General features: G+C 40.0%; 1 protein-coding gene across 8 annotated transcripts in view; it reads right to left on the reverse strand.

Annotated features, from left to right (window-relative positions):
* Window positions 1-2,199, reverse strand: part of LOC117965850 (E3 ubiquitin-protein ligase TRIM39-like) — a 121,077-nt gene extending 118,878 nt beyond the window's left edge. For 6 of the 8 annotated variants that reach the window (XM_059011864.1, XM_059011858.1, XM_059011863.1 and 3 more), the window contains exon 1: window positions 1,771-2,194. Coding sequence is in view for 2 of the 8 variants with exons in the window: in XM_059011855.1 (XP_058867838.1) it covers window positions 32-62 (31 nt within the window). In the remaining 6 variants the exon portion in view is untranslated. Of the gene's footprint in view, window positions 1-31; window positions 92-1,770 lie in introns of all 8 variants that reach the window. The other 2 variants (XM_059011855.1, XM_059011854.1) reach the window with 1 other exon arrangement.
* Between the last annotated feature and the right edge of the window lie 10,028 nt (window positions 2,200-12,227).

Genomic DNA, 12,227 nt, shown 5'->3' on the forward strand with positions numbered 1-12,227 from the left:
ACAGAGATGATACATATCATTGTGTTCTTACCAGTTTCCTGGTCTGCATTTTTCTTTTCCATCTTCTCTACTGATCATCCCACACCAGCAACTGATCAGACACACAACAAAAAAACAAGATCAGGAACAATGTCCACTCAGCTGTATAGAACCACATGGAAGATAAAGAGAAGTGGCATATACAATACACAGCCACTGATTTATTATCATATCTATATATATATATATATATATATATATATATATATATATATATATATATATATATATATATATATATATATATATATATATATATATATATAAATGATAAAGGCTTCTACCCACAGGGAACTTGTGACTAGAAGTAGTCCCAGCTTCCACTCTCATTTGTTTCCTCTCAAACACCTTTGTCTCTCTGTGATTGGAAAGCAGGGATTATATTCTGATGGGTATTTAATTCTGTCTGAAACTCCTGTCTTCCACTTAGTGTGGTTGGGAACCTGCAGGTATTAAGACTGAACATTTTTAATAAACAAATAAACCTGGAGATACCAATCTCAGATATTCTTGTAATGTTAGAATGAAGCTGTAACATGTTGCTGGCATCCTGCCCAGCTCAGGCAGTGGGTTGGGCAGACATGCCTGAATGCTTCAGCAATGAAGCTCAAACCGGTTCATGTTCTTTACACACAAACAAACAATATAAGCAGCAACAAGGAAGAAGTTAAATAAATGTGTATAATGTTGGAAAAGCTCACTGGATCATTTGTATAACCCCAGACCTGACTTTAACACCCATTACACACAGATCACAGTAAAATCAAGGATGACAGTAAAATTCTTATTAAATAAATTTTTGTGTGTGTTTTATTTTAGAGTAATTCAAGGGTCAGGGTGTGGTCTGTAATTAAATCTAACAGTACCCTTCACTTTGACCAGTGACCGAATGCAGCTTTTTGGTTTTAAGATGATGAAAGCATAACACATTGTATTGTATGCTTCTCTAGCTCAACTGTAATCATTGGTATCGCACAAGAAATTATAAATCACATCTACAAAATCAACAAATCCCTGTGACAGGCTATCCCTTGTACAACACATCACTGTGACAGGATATCCCTTATACAACACATCACTGTGACAGGCTCTCCCTTGTACAACACATCCCTGTGACAGGCTATCCCTTGTACAACACATCCCTGTGACAGGATATCCCTTGTACAACACATCCCTGTGACAGGCTATCCCTTGTACAACACATTTTGTGGAGATTCTTCATTAGCTGTGCTTTGTGGTCCTGTCTCACTAACTGCATGAAATGACATCTCTTATACAATAAGAGGCACCCGACACACACTGTATTAACTTATACATGAACCCTATTGTTTCATTACGATTATCACCATCACATCTCAAACACTGTTTTCTGACTCCTCAACACCAGAAGTGCCAGAAATCAACATATGGGTCATGTTACAGGAACATAAAATAACATTAAAATGACAGAATGCAGCCTTTCTCGATACAGGGTTTAGATTCTGTGGTTTCAACACGATCATTGTTGTGCTTTGTTTTTTATTCACAAAATCTAGTTTCCTGTTAGTTTTACAATGTTCATACAATTTTAATCCTATCTGAAAATGGGCCTTTGCTTTTGCTCTGGCTTCACAATATGCCCTGTTGTTCCTCTACAGGGAACAGGTTTCAAATCAATCAGCTCTAAGAAGTTGCTACATTTTAAGGTCCTTTCTACACATTTCCTTAATAAAACAGAACATTGTAACTTACCTTTTAAAAGGTGTGAGTCCCACACAGCTTCTGAGTGTCAGGGTCTTGTTTTCAATGCTGGGTGTCTCTCTGCTGCGACTGTAGAAACTGAAAGCACAATCCATACAGGTAAACTAATGGCAAGTAATCCTGAAAGACCTGAATGTTAACTTTCTCTGTTTCAACTCCAAAGCTAGGGGCAAGGTGGCACTGACAGCAGGCTCAGTCACACGCCTCTCAATCCTCTCACTAAACAGGTAACAGATAGACTGACAGATACACCTCCTGTAATTCAAATGGCTTTGATCACTAAAAGTCAGTGCTTGGGCCACTATGCAGTGTCTTAGCTGAGAAAACGGTACACAGTACAGAGGTGAAGATTGTGGCACATGATTTTCAGTGCTTGGGAGACAACACCCCCCTGCTTAGACTGCACTTGCAGATCTCTTGATCCCCTCCTACTATGCACTGGACTTGCCTGACCTACGCACCATGTTACTGGATCCTCAGCTGATGCAGTGTGTATACTGAGATTCTTTTCCTGATGTTTCAATTAAAAACAAATCTTTACTGATTTTATCCCTATTTTAATATATGTAAAATAAACTCCAAAAAGATCCCTGGAAAAATGTGTTAAGATAAAAACGGAAAATGCGGAACACTAAGTATAACTGAAAACAGTTCTGGGTTCCTAACACGTCTTTGGTGGATAAAGGAGGGGTTTAAACAGGATGGTGCCTGTATGTTTATTTGTTCCACATGTCTCTTTTCCAATGGGAACACAGCTTCTTTTAACAAACAATACAAAACTCAAATAAATCCTATGGTTTTGGAGCGCTAACAAAACGGAATAGTTTGATCATTACGAGGGCCTTAATCTCCGGTAAAGGACTTTGGATGTTATCTTTCAAACTGTTTAATCACTACTCCAAATCAATCCGCCAGAAGATATGTAAATACAGTATTCATGTGATTTACCTTCTTTATGCTTGAAAGAAAATCTCTGTTCTTGTACACGCCCTCCAAATGTTATCTGTCAGCAATGTACATTACGTCAGCTTTCTGGCTGTCCTGGTCTGCCCCTCAAACAGTTTTAAATAGAATTTAGATTTATATGCCAGTTAGTATATAAGTCCCTGTGGTAAAGTGGTTAACAGTGTGCAGGTGATCAATAAACAATAATCCAGGTGCAATGGTGTTTTATTTTATATCCCAGTGTCTGATGACACAAAACACACAGTAAATAATAACAATGTAAAGCAATGCAGCGGCGTGTATTGCTTTACTGTAATCCGTGGGTTTGTCCCAAAATAATAAACAGTCCCGTTCTTTAAACACCCACATGAAACACAAACACAAGTCCACAGTGAGTGCTCAAGTGCTCGTGGTGCAATTACAGTTCTCCGTGAAATAGTGAAGTGTTGTCCGGGTTTAGTGCTGGCCTTTGGTGACAGCTCCGGATCATGTTAGCCGCCTAAATAACAAACAAGTACAATTTTGACACAACAAACAAAACACTCACGGTTCACAATACAGCTCTCCTTCCAGTTAGCTTTAACCATTACAAAGGAACAGATCACATCGCTCCGTCCCCTTTTGTACCATCTATCATGATCCCTTGGTTAACGAGTGCAACAGCTCCTCCAATCCATGGCTGCCACATCGTTTCCCTTCCGGGTCGATGATTTAGTGTACCAGAGCTCCGCCCTCTTTCTAGATGACCAACTTCCACCTAACCCTAGGAATGAATTGTCTGGCCATCCAGTCAAGGGTACTCTGTTCCCTTTACACAGCGCCCTCACAGGGAGGGAGGGAGATGTGTCACCAAGAATCACTTTGTCTCCGTCACAGTCCCTTTATAAAACATGTCACATTTTGTCATTTAAAAAAGTATGAGCTAGCAAAACTTATTTTTGTTTCATAGTAGCTATTTATTTATTTGGTTAAACTTTAATCAAGCCTTTCATTTTAACTTCTTAAAGTTACCACAGCGTGTCTATGTATGAATTAAGCCCCTTTCACACTGGCACTCCTACCCGGGTCCTGGCTACCCAGGTCACAATCCTGCATAGTGTGAAACCACATACCTGGGTCATACCCAGGTTAACCTGGGTCCCAGCGACCTGGGTTGAGCAAGAAAAAAATGCATGATGGCCGTTCGTGAGCCGACGCAATAACAAACAGCCATGCCTGCATGAAGGTTTCACTTCCGCAAGGAACATTTCTGTTTAGCCATATTTTTGTTGATGGAGCCAGAATGCAGCAGGGATGTAGAAACATTTGCTCTAATCATCATTTGAGCTGACGATTCAATCCAGAGAAGCTTGCATGGCTGTGTCAGTAATGATATGCACATTGTGCACATGACTCTGTCACCCAGGTCATTATCAAACACAGTGTGAAACACAGTATGAAATGTTTTATCAAACACCGTGTGAAATCACATAGCCGACCCGCGTGGCACCGGTCTGACCCGGGTAGAGCATGCCAATGTGAAACGGGCTTTACTGACTAATAGTTGTGATTTGATTACACTAGCAGATGAACTGATAATGTATGGATGTTATTTTGTGAAAACAATAAAATATTAATATTAAAAAAAGAAACACCAACATTTTATAAATAAATAGATTATACACCAAACTGTACCACATTCGTTTAGTCTTTCATTTTAATTATGTATGAATTGCTGACTAATATTTGTGATTTGATTACACTAGCAGATTAACTGTGGATGTTATTTTGTGAAAACAGTGAAATATTAACATAAAAAAAGAAATACTACAACATTTTCTACAGAAAAAAAATAAATGATACAACCTGTCTGTACCACCAACTTGAATTACATTCGTAGACTTAGTCTTAATATCATAACAACTATACTTATAAATACGTACCTTCTTTTATTTGTTGGAAAACGGTCTGGAACGGAAGCTTTTTTTTTAATACAGTGATATTTGAGTATTTAATATATTGTTATCTTCAAAAATAAAATGTCAGCAACGGTGTGTTAATTAAACGAAGCGCCTGACGCCGCTCGGAACTTTCACATTTTTAAATCCTAACGGTCTCTGCTCAGCGGAGTGGAATGTTCAGGAGCCGGTTGCCTAGCAGCGTCTCCGCCTCCTTCTCTGCCCCGCCCCCTCTCTCCCTCTCTCGTTGCTCCAGCTAGGAGTTCACATTCAGCTTCCTTAGATTATATAGCGCCATTCTTTACTAACTTTTACAAATGAGCTTATTGGAGGCTTCGTGTTTTTAAGATGGTTCAGGTGCAGTCCGGGCAGACTGACTGGAGCATCATTACAGTATACCGCACTGCGCTCGGCTTTGTGTGGCGTCTGATACACAAAATTATGAACGAGTATTGCAATTGATTGATTTTTAATACTAAATATGTATATAGTATTCAAATGTATTATGTACAATTTATAATTCAGCTGTATTCATATTCATAATGGTATTCAGTATTTATACAACGGTTAACACAAATATTTTGAAATGCATATCAATAAAAAACAGGCCACCTAAATCCCACCTCAGCCACTGACTCATTGTGTGACTCTGAGCAAGTCACTTCACTGGTGCTCCGTCTTTCGGGTGAGACGTTGTTGTAACTCTGCAGCTGATGCATAGTTCACACACCCTAGTCTCTGTAAGACGCTTTGGATAAAGGCGTCTGCTAAGAAATAAATAATAATAAATAATAACCTTGAGGAAGGAACCTTGAATTGAAGGAAAAAAAATTTTGGCAGCTAATGCGAGTTTCAATGTTTGGGGGGTTTGAAATCCAAGGTTTCTATAATGAGCGATTTATAACATATAAGAAATACCTACAGGAAAGGGGAGTCAGTGGTGAACTATATATGGCTTCATTAACTACGCCCCTCTTGTCCCGCGGGCGGAACACGGAACTGCACGTAAATATTATATTTCATAACTCATTTTTAATATTATTACAAAAGCAAAAGAGAAAAAAAGCTGACTCGATATCAAAATCGTTGTTTTCCTACCGTCAAACAGCGAAGGAATTTTTCGAATCCGTCATTTCACCGCTGAGATATCCCATTCGCAATGTGTCTAGTACCCCCATGCATTCAAAACAAAAGCAATCGACTAGCTTGCGTTTTGCTGCTCTGGTCTTACAACCTTGATGACGGTAAAATCTCCCTGATCACGTTGTAGGGGAGGACACAAGCTTTCCATTCATGCCTTACTGTGTTTGTAACCCAATACATCACAGAGTAATCGATGTGCAAACAAACACGCCCACCTCTTGAATGAGATAATATATTAGACATGTTGGTGAAGCACTGGAATGCTATAAGTTGAAAAAATGACTATAGAACAGAAAAAAATGAAAAGCGTTTGTTGTTTGTTTATGTATTTTTTCTGGATATCTCCTTCCAGTGTGGTACTGAGTAAGACTTTTATCACACCTGAGGTTTTAGTCTTGATGCCCAAGGGGTTACCTTTAATTCAAGCCCTGAACCATGCCTGTGCTGTCTATACGTTGGAAGATATTGTGATTTATTTAAGGGCACAGCCCCCCAGGCAGAAATTGTCTGAGAGGGGCTGGGGTTTTGAAAGGTTAACACAGTGATCCTGTTACAGTAACTGTGTCTGGTGAGTTTATTAACACAACTGAATACAGAGCAATGCCCTCAATACAGACCCCTTATCCACTGTAAGCAATATAATGTGTCTATTAATCTATACTGAGTGATAGAACACTGTTAGAGACAGAATGTTTGGATGCCTTTTAAGAACAGTAATCTTCCCACTTATCTTAAACAGGATTACTGAATCATTAAAAATATTTACAAAAAAAAGTTTAACAGGAATAATCCTGCTACAGTAAATTGGACTAATTGCTGCCCGATTGGAAATTTTAACCAGACTTCCATTATCATATTGAGATAGATTCCTCATGAATTCCTTTCACTCAAAACACACAAGTAGAGCCTGCAATGGGTCACACTGCTGCTGTTCCTACTGTATCACAAGTAGAGCCTGCAATGGATCACACTGCTGCTATTCCTGCTGTATCACAAGTAGAGCCTGCAATGGGTTACACTGCTGCTATTCCTACTGTATCACAAGTAGAGCCTGCAATGGATCACACTGCTGCTATTCCTGCTGTATCACAAGTAGAGCCTGCAATGGGTTACACTGCTGCTATTCCTCCTGTATCACAAGTAGAGCCTGCAATGGGTTACACTGCTGCTGTTCCTACTGTATCACAAGTAGAGCCTGCAATGGGTCACACTGCTGCTATTCCTACTGTATCACAAGTAGAGCCTGCAATGGGTCACACTGCTGCTATTCCTACTGTATCACAAGTAGAGCCTGCAATGGGTCACACTGCTGCTATTCCTACTGTATCACAAGTAGAGCCTGCAATGGGTCACACTGCTGCTATTCCTACTGTATCACAAGTAGAGCCTGCAATGGGTCACACTGCTGCTATTCCTACTGTATCACAAGTAGAACCTGCAATGGGTCACTCTGCTGCTGTTCCTACTGTATCACAAGTAGAACCTGCAATGGGTCACTCTGCTGCTGTTCCTACTGTATCACAAGTAGAACCTGCAATGGGTCACTCTGCTGCTGTTCCTACTGTATCACAAGTAGAGCCTGCAATGGGTCACACTGCTGCTATTCCTACTGTATCACAAGTAGAGCCTGCAATGGGTCACACTGCTGCTATTCCTACTGTATCACAAGTAGAGCCTGCAATGGGTCACACTGCTGCTATTCCTACTGTATCACAAGTAGAACCTGCAATGGGTCACTCTGCTGCTGTTCCTACTGTATCACAAGTAGAACCTGCAATGGGTCACTCTGCTGCTGTTCCTACTGTATCACAAGTAGAACCTGCAATGGGTCACTCTGCTGCTGTTCCTACTGTATCACAAGTAGAGCCTGCAATGGGTCACACTGCTGCTATTCCTACTGTATCACAAGTAGAACCTGCAATGGGTCACTCTGCTGCTGTTCCTACTGTATCACAAGTAGAACCTGCAATGGGTCACTCTGCTGCTGTTCCTACTGTATCACAAGTAGAACCTGCAATGGGTCACTCTGCTGCTGTTCCTACTGTATCACAAGTAGAGCCTGCAATGGGGCACACTGCTGCTATTCCTACTGTATCACAAGTAGAGCCTGCAATGGGTCACACTGCTGCTATTCCTACTGTATCACAAGTAGAGCCTGCAATGGGTCACACTGCTGCTGTTCCTACTGTATCACAAGTAGAGCCTGCAATGGGTCACACTGCTGCTATTCCTACTGTATCACAAGTAGAGCCTGCAATGGATCACACTGCTGCTATTCCTACTGTATCACAAGTAGAGTCTGCAATGGGTCACACTGCTGCTATTCCTACTGTATCACAAGTAGAGCCTGCAATGGGTCACACTGCTGCTATTCCTACTGTATCACAAGTAGAGTCTGCAATGGATCACACTGCTGCTATTCCTACTGTATCACAAGTAGAGTCTGCAATGGGTCACACTGCTGCTATTCATACTGTATCACAAGTAGAGCCTGCAATGGGTCACACTGCTGCTATTCCTACTGTATCACAAGTAGAGCCTGCAATGGGTCACACTGCTGCTATTCCTACTGTATCACAAGTAGAGCCTGCAATGGGTCACACTGCTGCTATTCCTACTGTATCACAAGTAGAGCCTGCAATGGGTCACACTGCTGCTATTCCTACTGTATCACAAGTAGAGCCTGCAATGGGTCACACTGCTGCTATTCCTACTGTATCACAAGTAGAGTCTGCAATGGGTCACACTGCTGCTATTCATACTGTATCACAAGTAGAGCCTGCAATGGGTCAAACAAGTCATTAGTAGAATATCATCTTGAAGAGGACGACTTTGTAGACTTGAAGTCATTTATAGTCATTTGAAATAATTTAAAGTTATAATTTTTTTTTTTACTGAGTAATTCAAGATATTTAAACACATTTTAAGGTTTTTCATAATCCCTAGTAATGGCTGTTATAATTACCTTTTATTATGACAAGTAAACAAAAGTAATTCCAGTAGATTCAAGTCATTTGTAGTAATTATTAACAATGTTCTAGTAATTATTTTAATAAAGCTAATCAAAGATATGAAAATTGATTTTAAAAGCATGGTTTAGCACTTAAAGGGTGTGTGCAACAAAACCCACCCTTAGCTCTCCATCACCACAAAGGAACAGGAATCTGTAGAAATGAACCAAACAAAACCCACCCTTAGCTCTCCATCACCACAAAGGAACAGGGATCTGTAGAAATGAACCAAACAAAACCCACCCTTAGCTCTCCATCACCACAAAGGAACAGGGATCTGTAGAAATGAACCACACAGGTGGATGGATGCAGGGACAGACAGACCCCCCTTAAATATCCAGGATCTGATATTCTCAGTAACCTGAACTAAATAATGGTAATAGCAAGTTTCATGACAGCTAGAGAGCTGGTTCTCCAGATATATGCAACAATGTAAGAGTGACAGACAGATGCCCCACCTCTATATCTTAATAATCTGATAGGCTCAATAACTTCAGATAAATAATGTTTACACCAAACTTCATGACAGCTGGATGAGCGGCTCTCCAGATATAAGAACACAATGTGTATGATGGCCTCCCCAGCACAGCTGCAGTGTCTACAAACACTGACAGTCAGCAGTGTGGATCCCCTTGCAATGCTTGTGTTCATGAGCTATCAGTTCCTGTGATGCTGTGTCTGTCATTAACCCCGCTGGTGATGCAATCCCCTGTAAATGGGAGAGAGTGGAAGCGCTCATCTGCTTTTATCCATAGATCTGGAGAAACACTTATCCAATTGTCAAGAAACTTGGTACAAAATTAAAATAAACAGACTATATTACATGTAGATCATGAATAATGCAATACAAGCTGTATTACCCTAGCTTGTATAAGACAGCATTATAATACATTCATACTAAAGTCTGATATTTAAATATACATGAAAATGATGCTTCACTGACAGTGAATACAAGCCATGCTGCTAAGCCTGTGTGTCTATCTTTTCTTCTGCTCTTTGCTTTCTCTATGTTCTATTCACATGTCTGTTCAGTTGTATTACATGCATGTTTTAACTGTGAGAATCTGCCTGTGTACAAAGCTCCTTGTGTTTGTACTAGTTATGTAGGACTGGGGTACAAGGCTGCCCTGGGGTACCGTGTGGTATCTCATATCTGAATAACCACTAATCCAGATATACGAATCAGAGAAAGTGACACTGAGATGTCAGGTTCAGGGGGATTATCCTTTCACAAGCACACACTGTGAAGGTATTCATGTCCCTCTGGGATTACACATGCGCATGTATAGTAGCTATATCATAACAAGTGGTTTTAAAAACACAAGTACAGTTATTTGGCGGATTATTTACTGCGTTTTAATTAATTTAATTTAAAAAAGCAAATTCCTGTTTATCATTAAAGGCCTCTTTCTCTCTCTGTTTCCTTAGAGCTGTTCAGCACACCCACTCTGACAGTGCTACCTGGTGCCTCAGTGTGGGAGGGAGAGGCTGTGACTCTGCAGTGTGGGGCTCACATAAATAAACAGGGCACACAGCTGCAGTACCGCTATAGCAAAGACAATGGGACTGTGAGAGGAGCGGGATCACAGGATCAGCACTCAATCCCAGCGGCAGGGCTGAGAGACACAGGGAGATACCAGTGTGAGGTGGAGGCAGCAGGGACGGGGCTGAAGAAAAGGAGTGCTTCTGTGTCACTGACTGTGAGAGGTGAGTTCAGTCTTCTCTTTAAGAGATCTTAATGGACTTCAGTGTTCCCCGCTGTAAATCAGTACAAGAAAAAAAATGTATTTTCTAACTCCTGTTTGCAATAGGGTGGCCATCTGGCTCCAGATTTACCGGACGCTTTGAGACAGAACGGATTTTCAGAATTCCCCTTAAACTGAAAGTAATTGATGTATAAATTAGCTACGCCTTTGCTGAGATTAATCCTGTGGCAGGATTGCTGTGCTGAGCAAACAAGTCACACTGATCAGCTGCTTCCCATCAGATCTATAATGATTTGCTGTGGATGAATAGATGAGAAACGGGAGGATGCTTTGCTTGGGAGAGTATTTGCATATTATTGGTGATTGAATATCGATGAACAGAAAATAAATAGCGACTAAGTGGCTGCAAAATATAAATACATAATAATAATAATACAAATACATCAGCATTTTATTCATTCTTATTCTAATTATACACTTATTTGATGCACGTGGTAATTAAGCACCATTATTCACTTTAGCAAAGGTGGAATGCTTCATTTACACATTCATCGCTTTCAGTTGAGGGACATGTTTGAAATCCCGTTCTGTCTCAAAGTGTCCGGTAAATCTGGAGCCAGGTGGACACCCTAGTTTGCAACCGCTTGCAATTATAAGACGGGCCTCCATTATGATCACTCGCTATCCTAATCTCAGTTTCAGTCTCATTTGTTTCTGATTTCTGATTCTCTTTTGTACCTGTTTGTCAGCTGCTGTAAATATTCCTGTCTGTTTTGCACTTGTAGTGATTGTGGAGCGTGGCTAGCAGTGTGGAAATCACAAAAGAACAATACGATTCGAAAATAATTCAAAACAAAGTTTTATTAAACAATTCCAGGAAAAGTGAACAAACAAAACAAAATCCTGCCTCGCTTCTCTTCCCTCCCTGTTAGTACAGGACAGCTTTACACACAATTTATCAAAACAATCCCTTTAAGTACACACAGATTTATTTATTTATTTATTTATTTATTTATTTATTTATTTATTTATTTTCCAGCATTTGTAGCAACTCCAAACTCCTTTGTTGACCTCTGTTCCCTTGAGGTTTAAATATTCTGCTAATTAACAACTATCAATGATTAAATAAAACGCCTGTTCTCAGTGGTTTGTTAATCTTATTATATCATTAACACAGGTAAGTCTTTCAATACTTAAATTGAAGAAGGAAACTATGAAAAAGACCTAGGAGTTTATGTTGACTCAAAAAAAATGTCATCTAGACATTGTGGGGAACCTATAAAAAAGTCCAACAAGATGCTCGGATATATTGTGAGAAGTGTTGAATTTAAATAAAGGGAAGTAATGTTAAAACTTTACAATGCATTAGTAAGACCTCGCCTAGAATATTGTATTCAGTTCTGGTCACCTCGTTACAAAAAGGATATTGCTGCTCTAGAAAGAGTGCAAAGAAGAGCAACCAGAATTATCCCGGGTTTAAAAGGTATGTCGTATGCAGACAGGCTAAAATAATTGAATCTGTTCAGTCTTGAACAAAGAAGACTACGTGGTGATCTGATTCAAACATTCAAAATCCTAAAAGGTATAGACAATGTCGACCCAGGGGACTTTTTTGACCGGAATAAAGAAACAAGGACCAGGGGTCACAAATGGAGATTAGATAAAGGGGCATTCAGAACAGAAAATAGGAGGCACTTTTTTTACAC

Source organism: Acipenser ruthenus, chromosome 43 (genome assembly GCF_902713425.1).
Source record: "Acipenser ruthenus chromosome 43, fAciRut3.2 maternal haplotype, whole genome shotgun sequence".
In the NCBI taxonomy this organism is placed as follows: Eukaryota; Metazoa; Chordata; class Actinopteri; order Acipenseriformes; family Acipenseridae; genus Acipenser; species Acipenser ruthenus.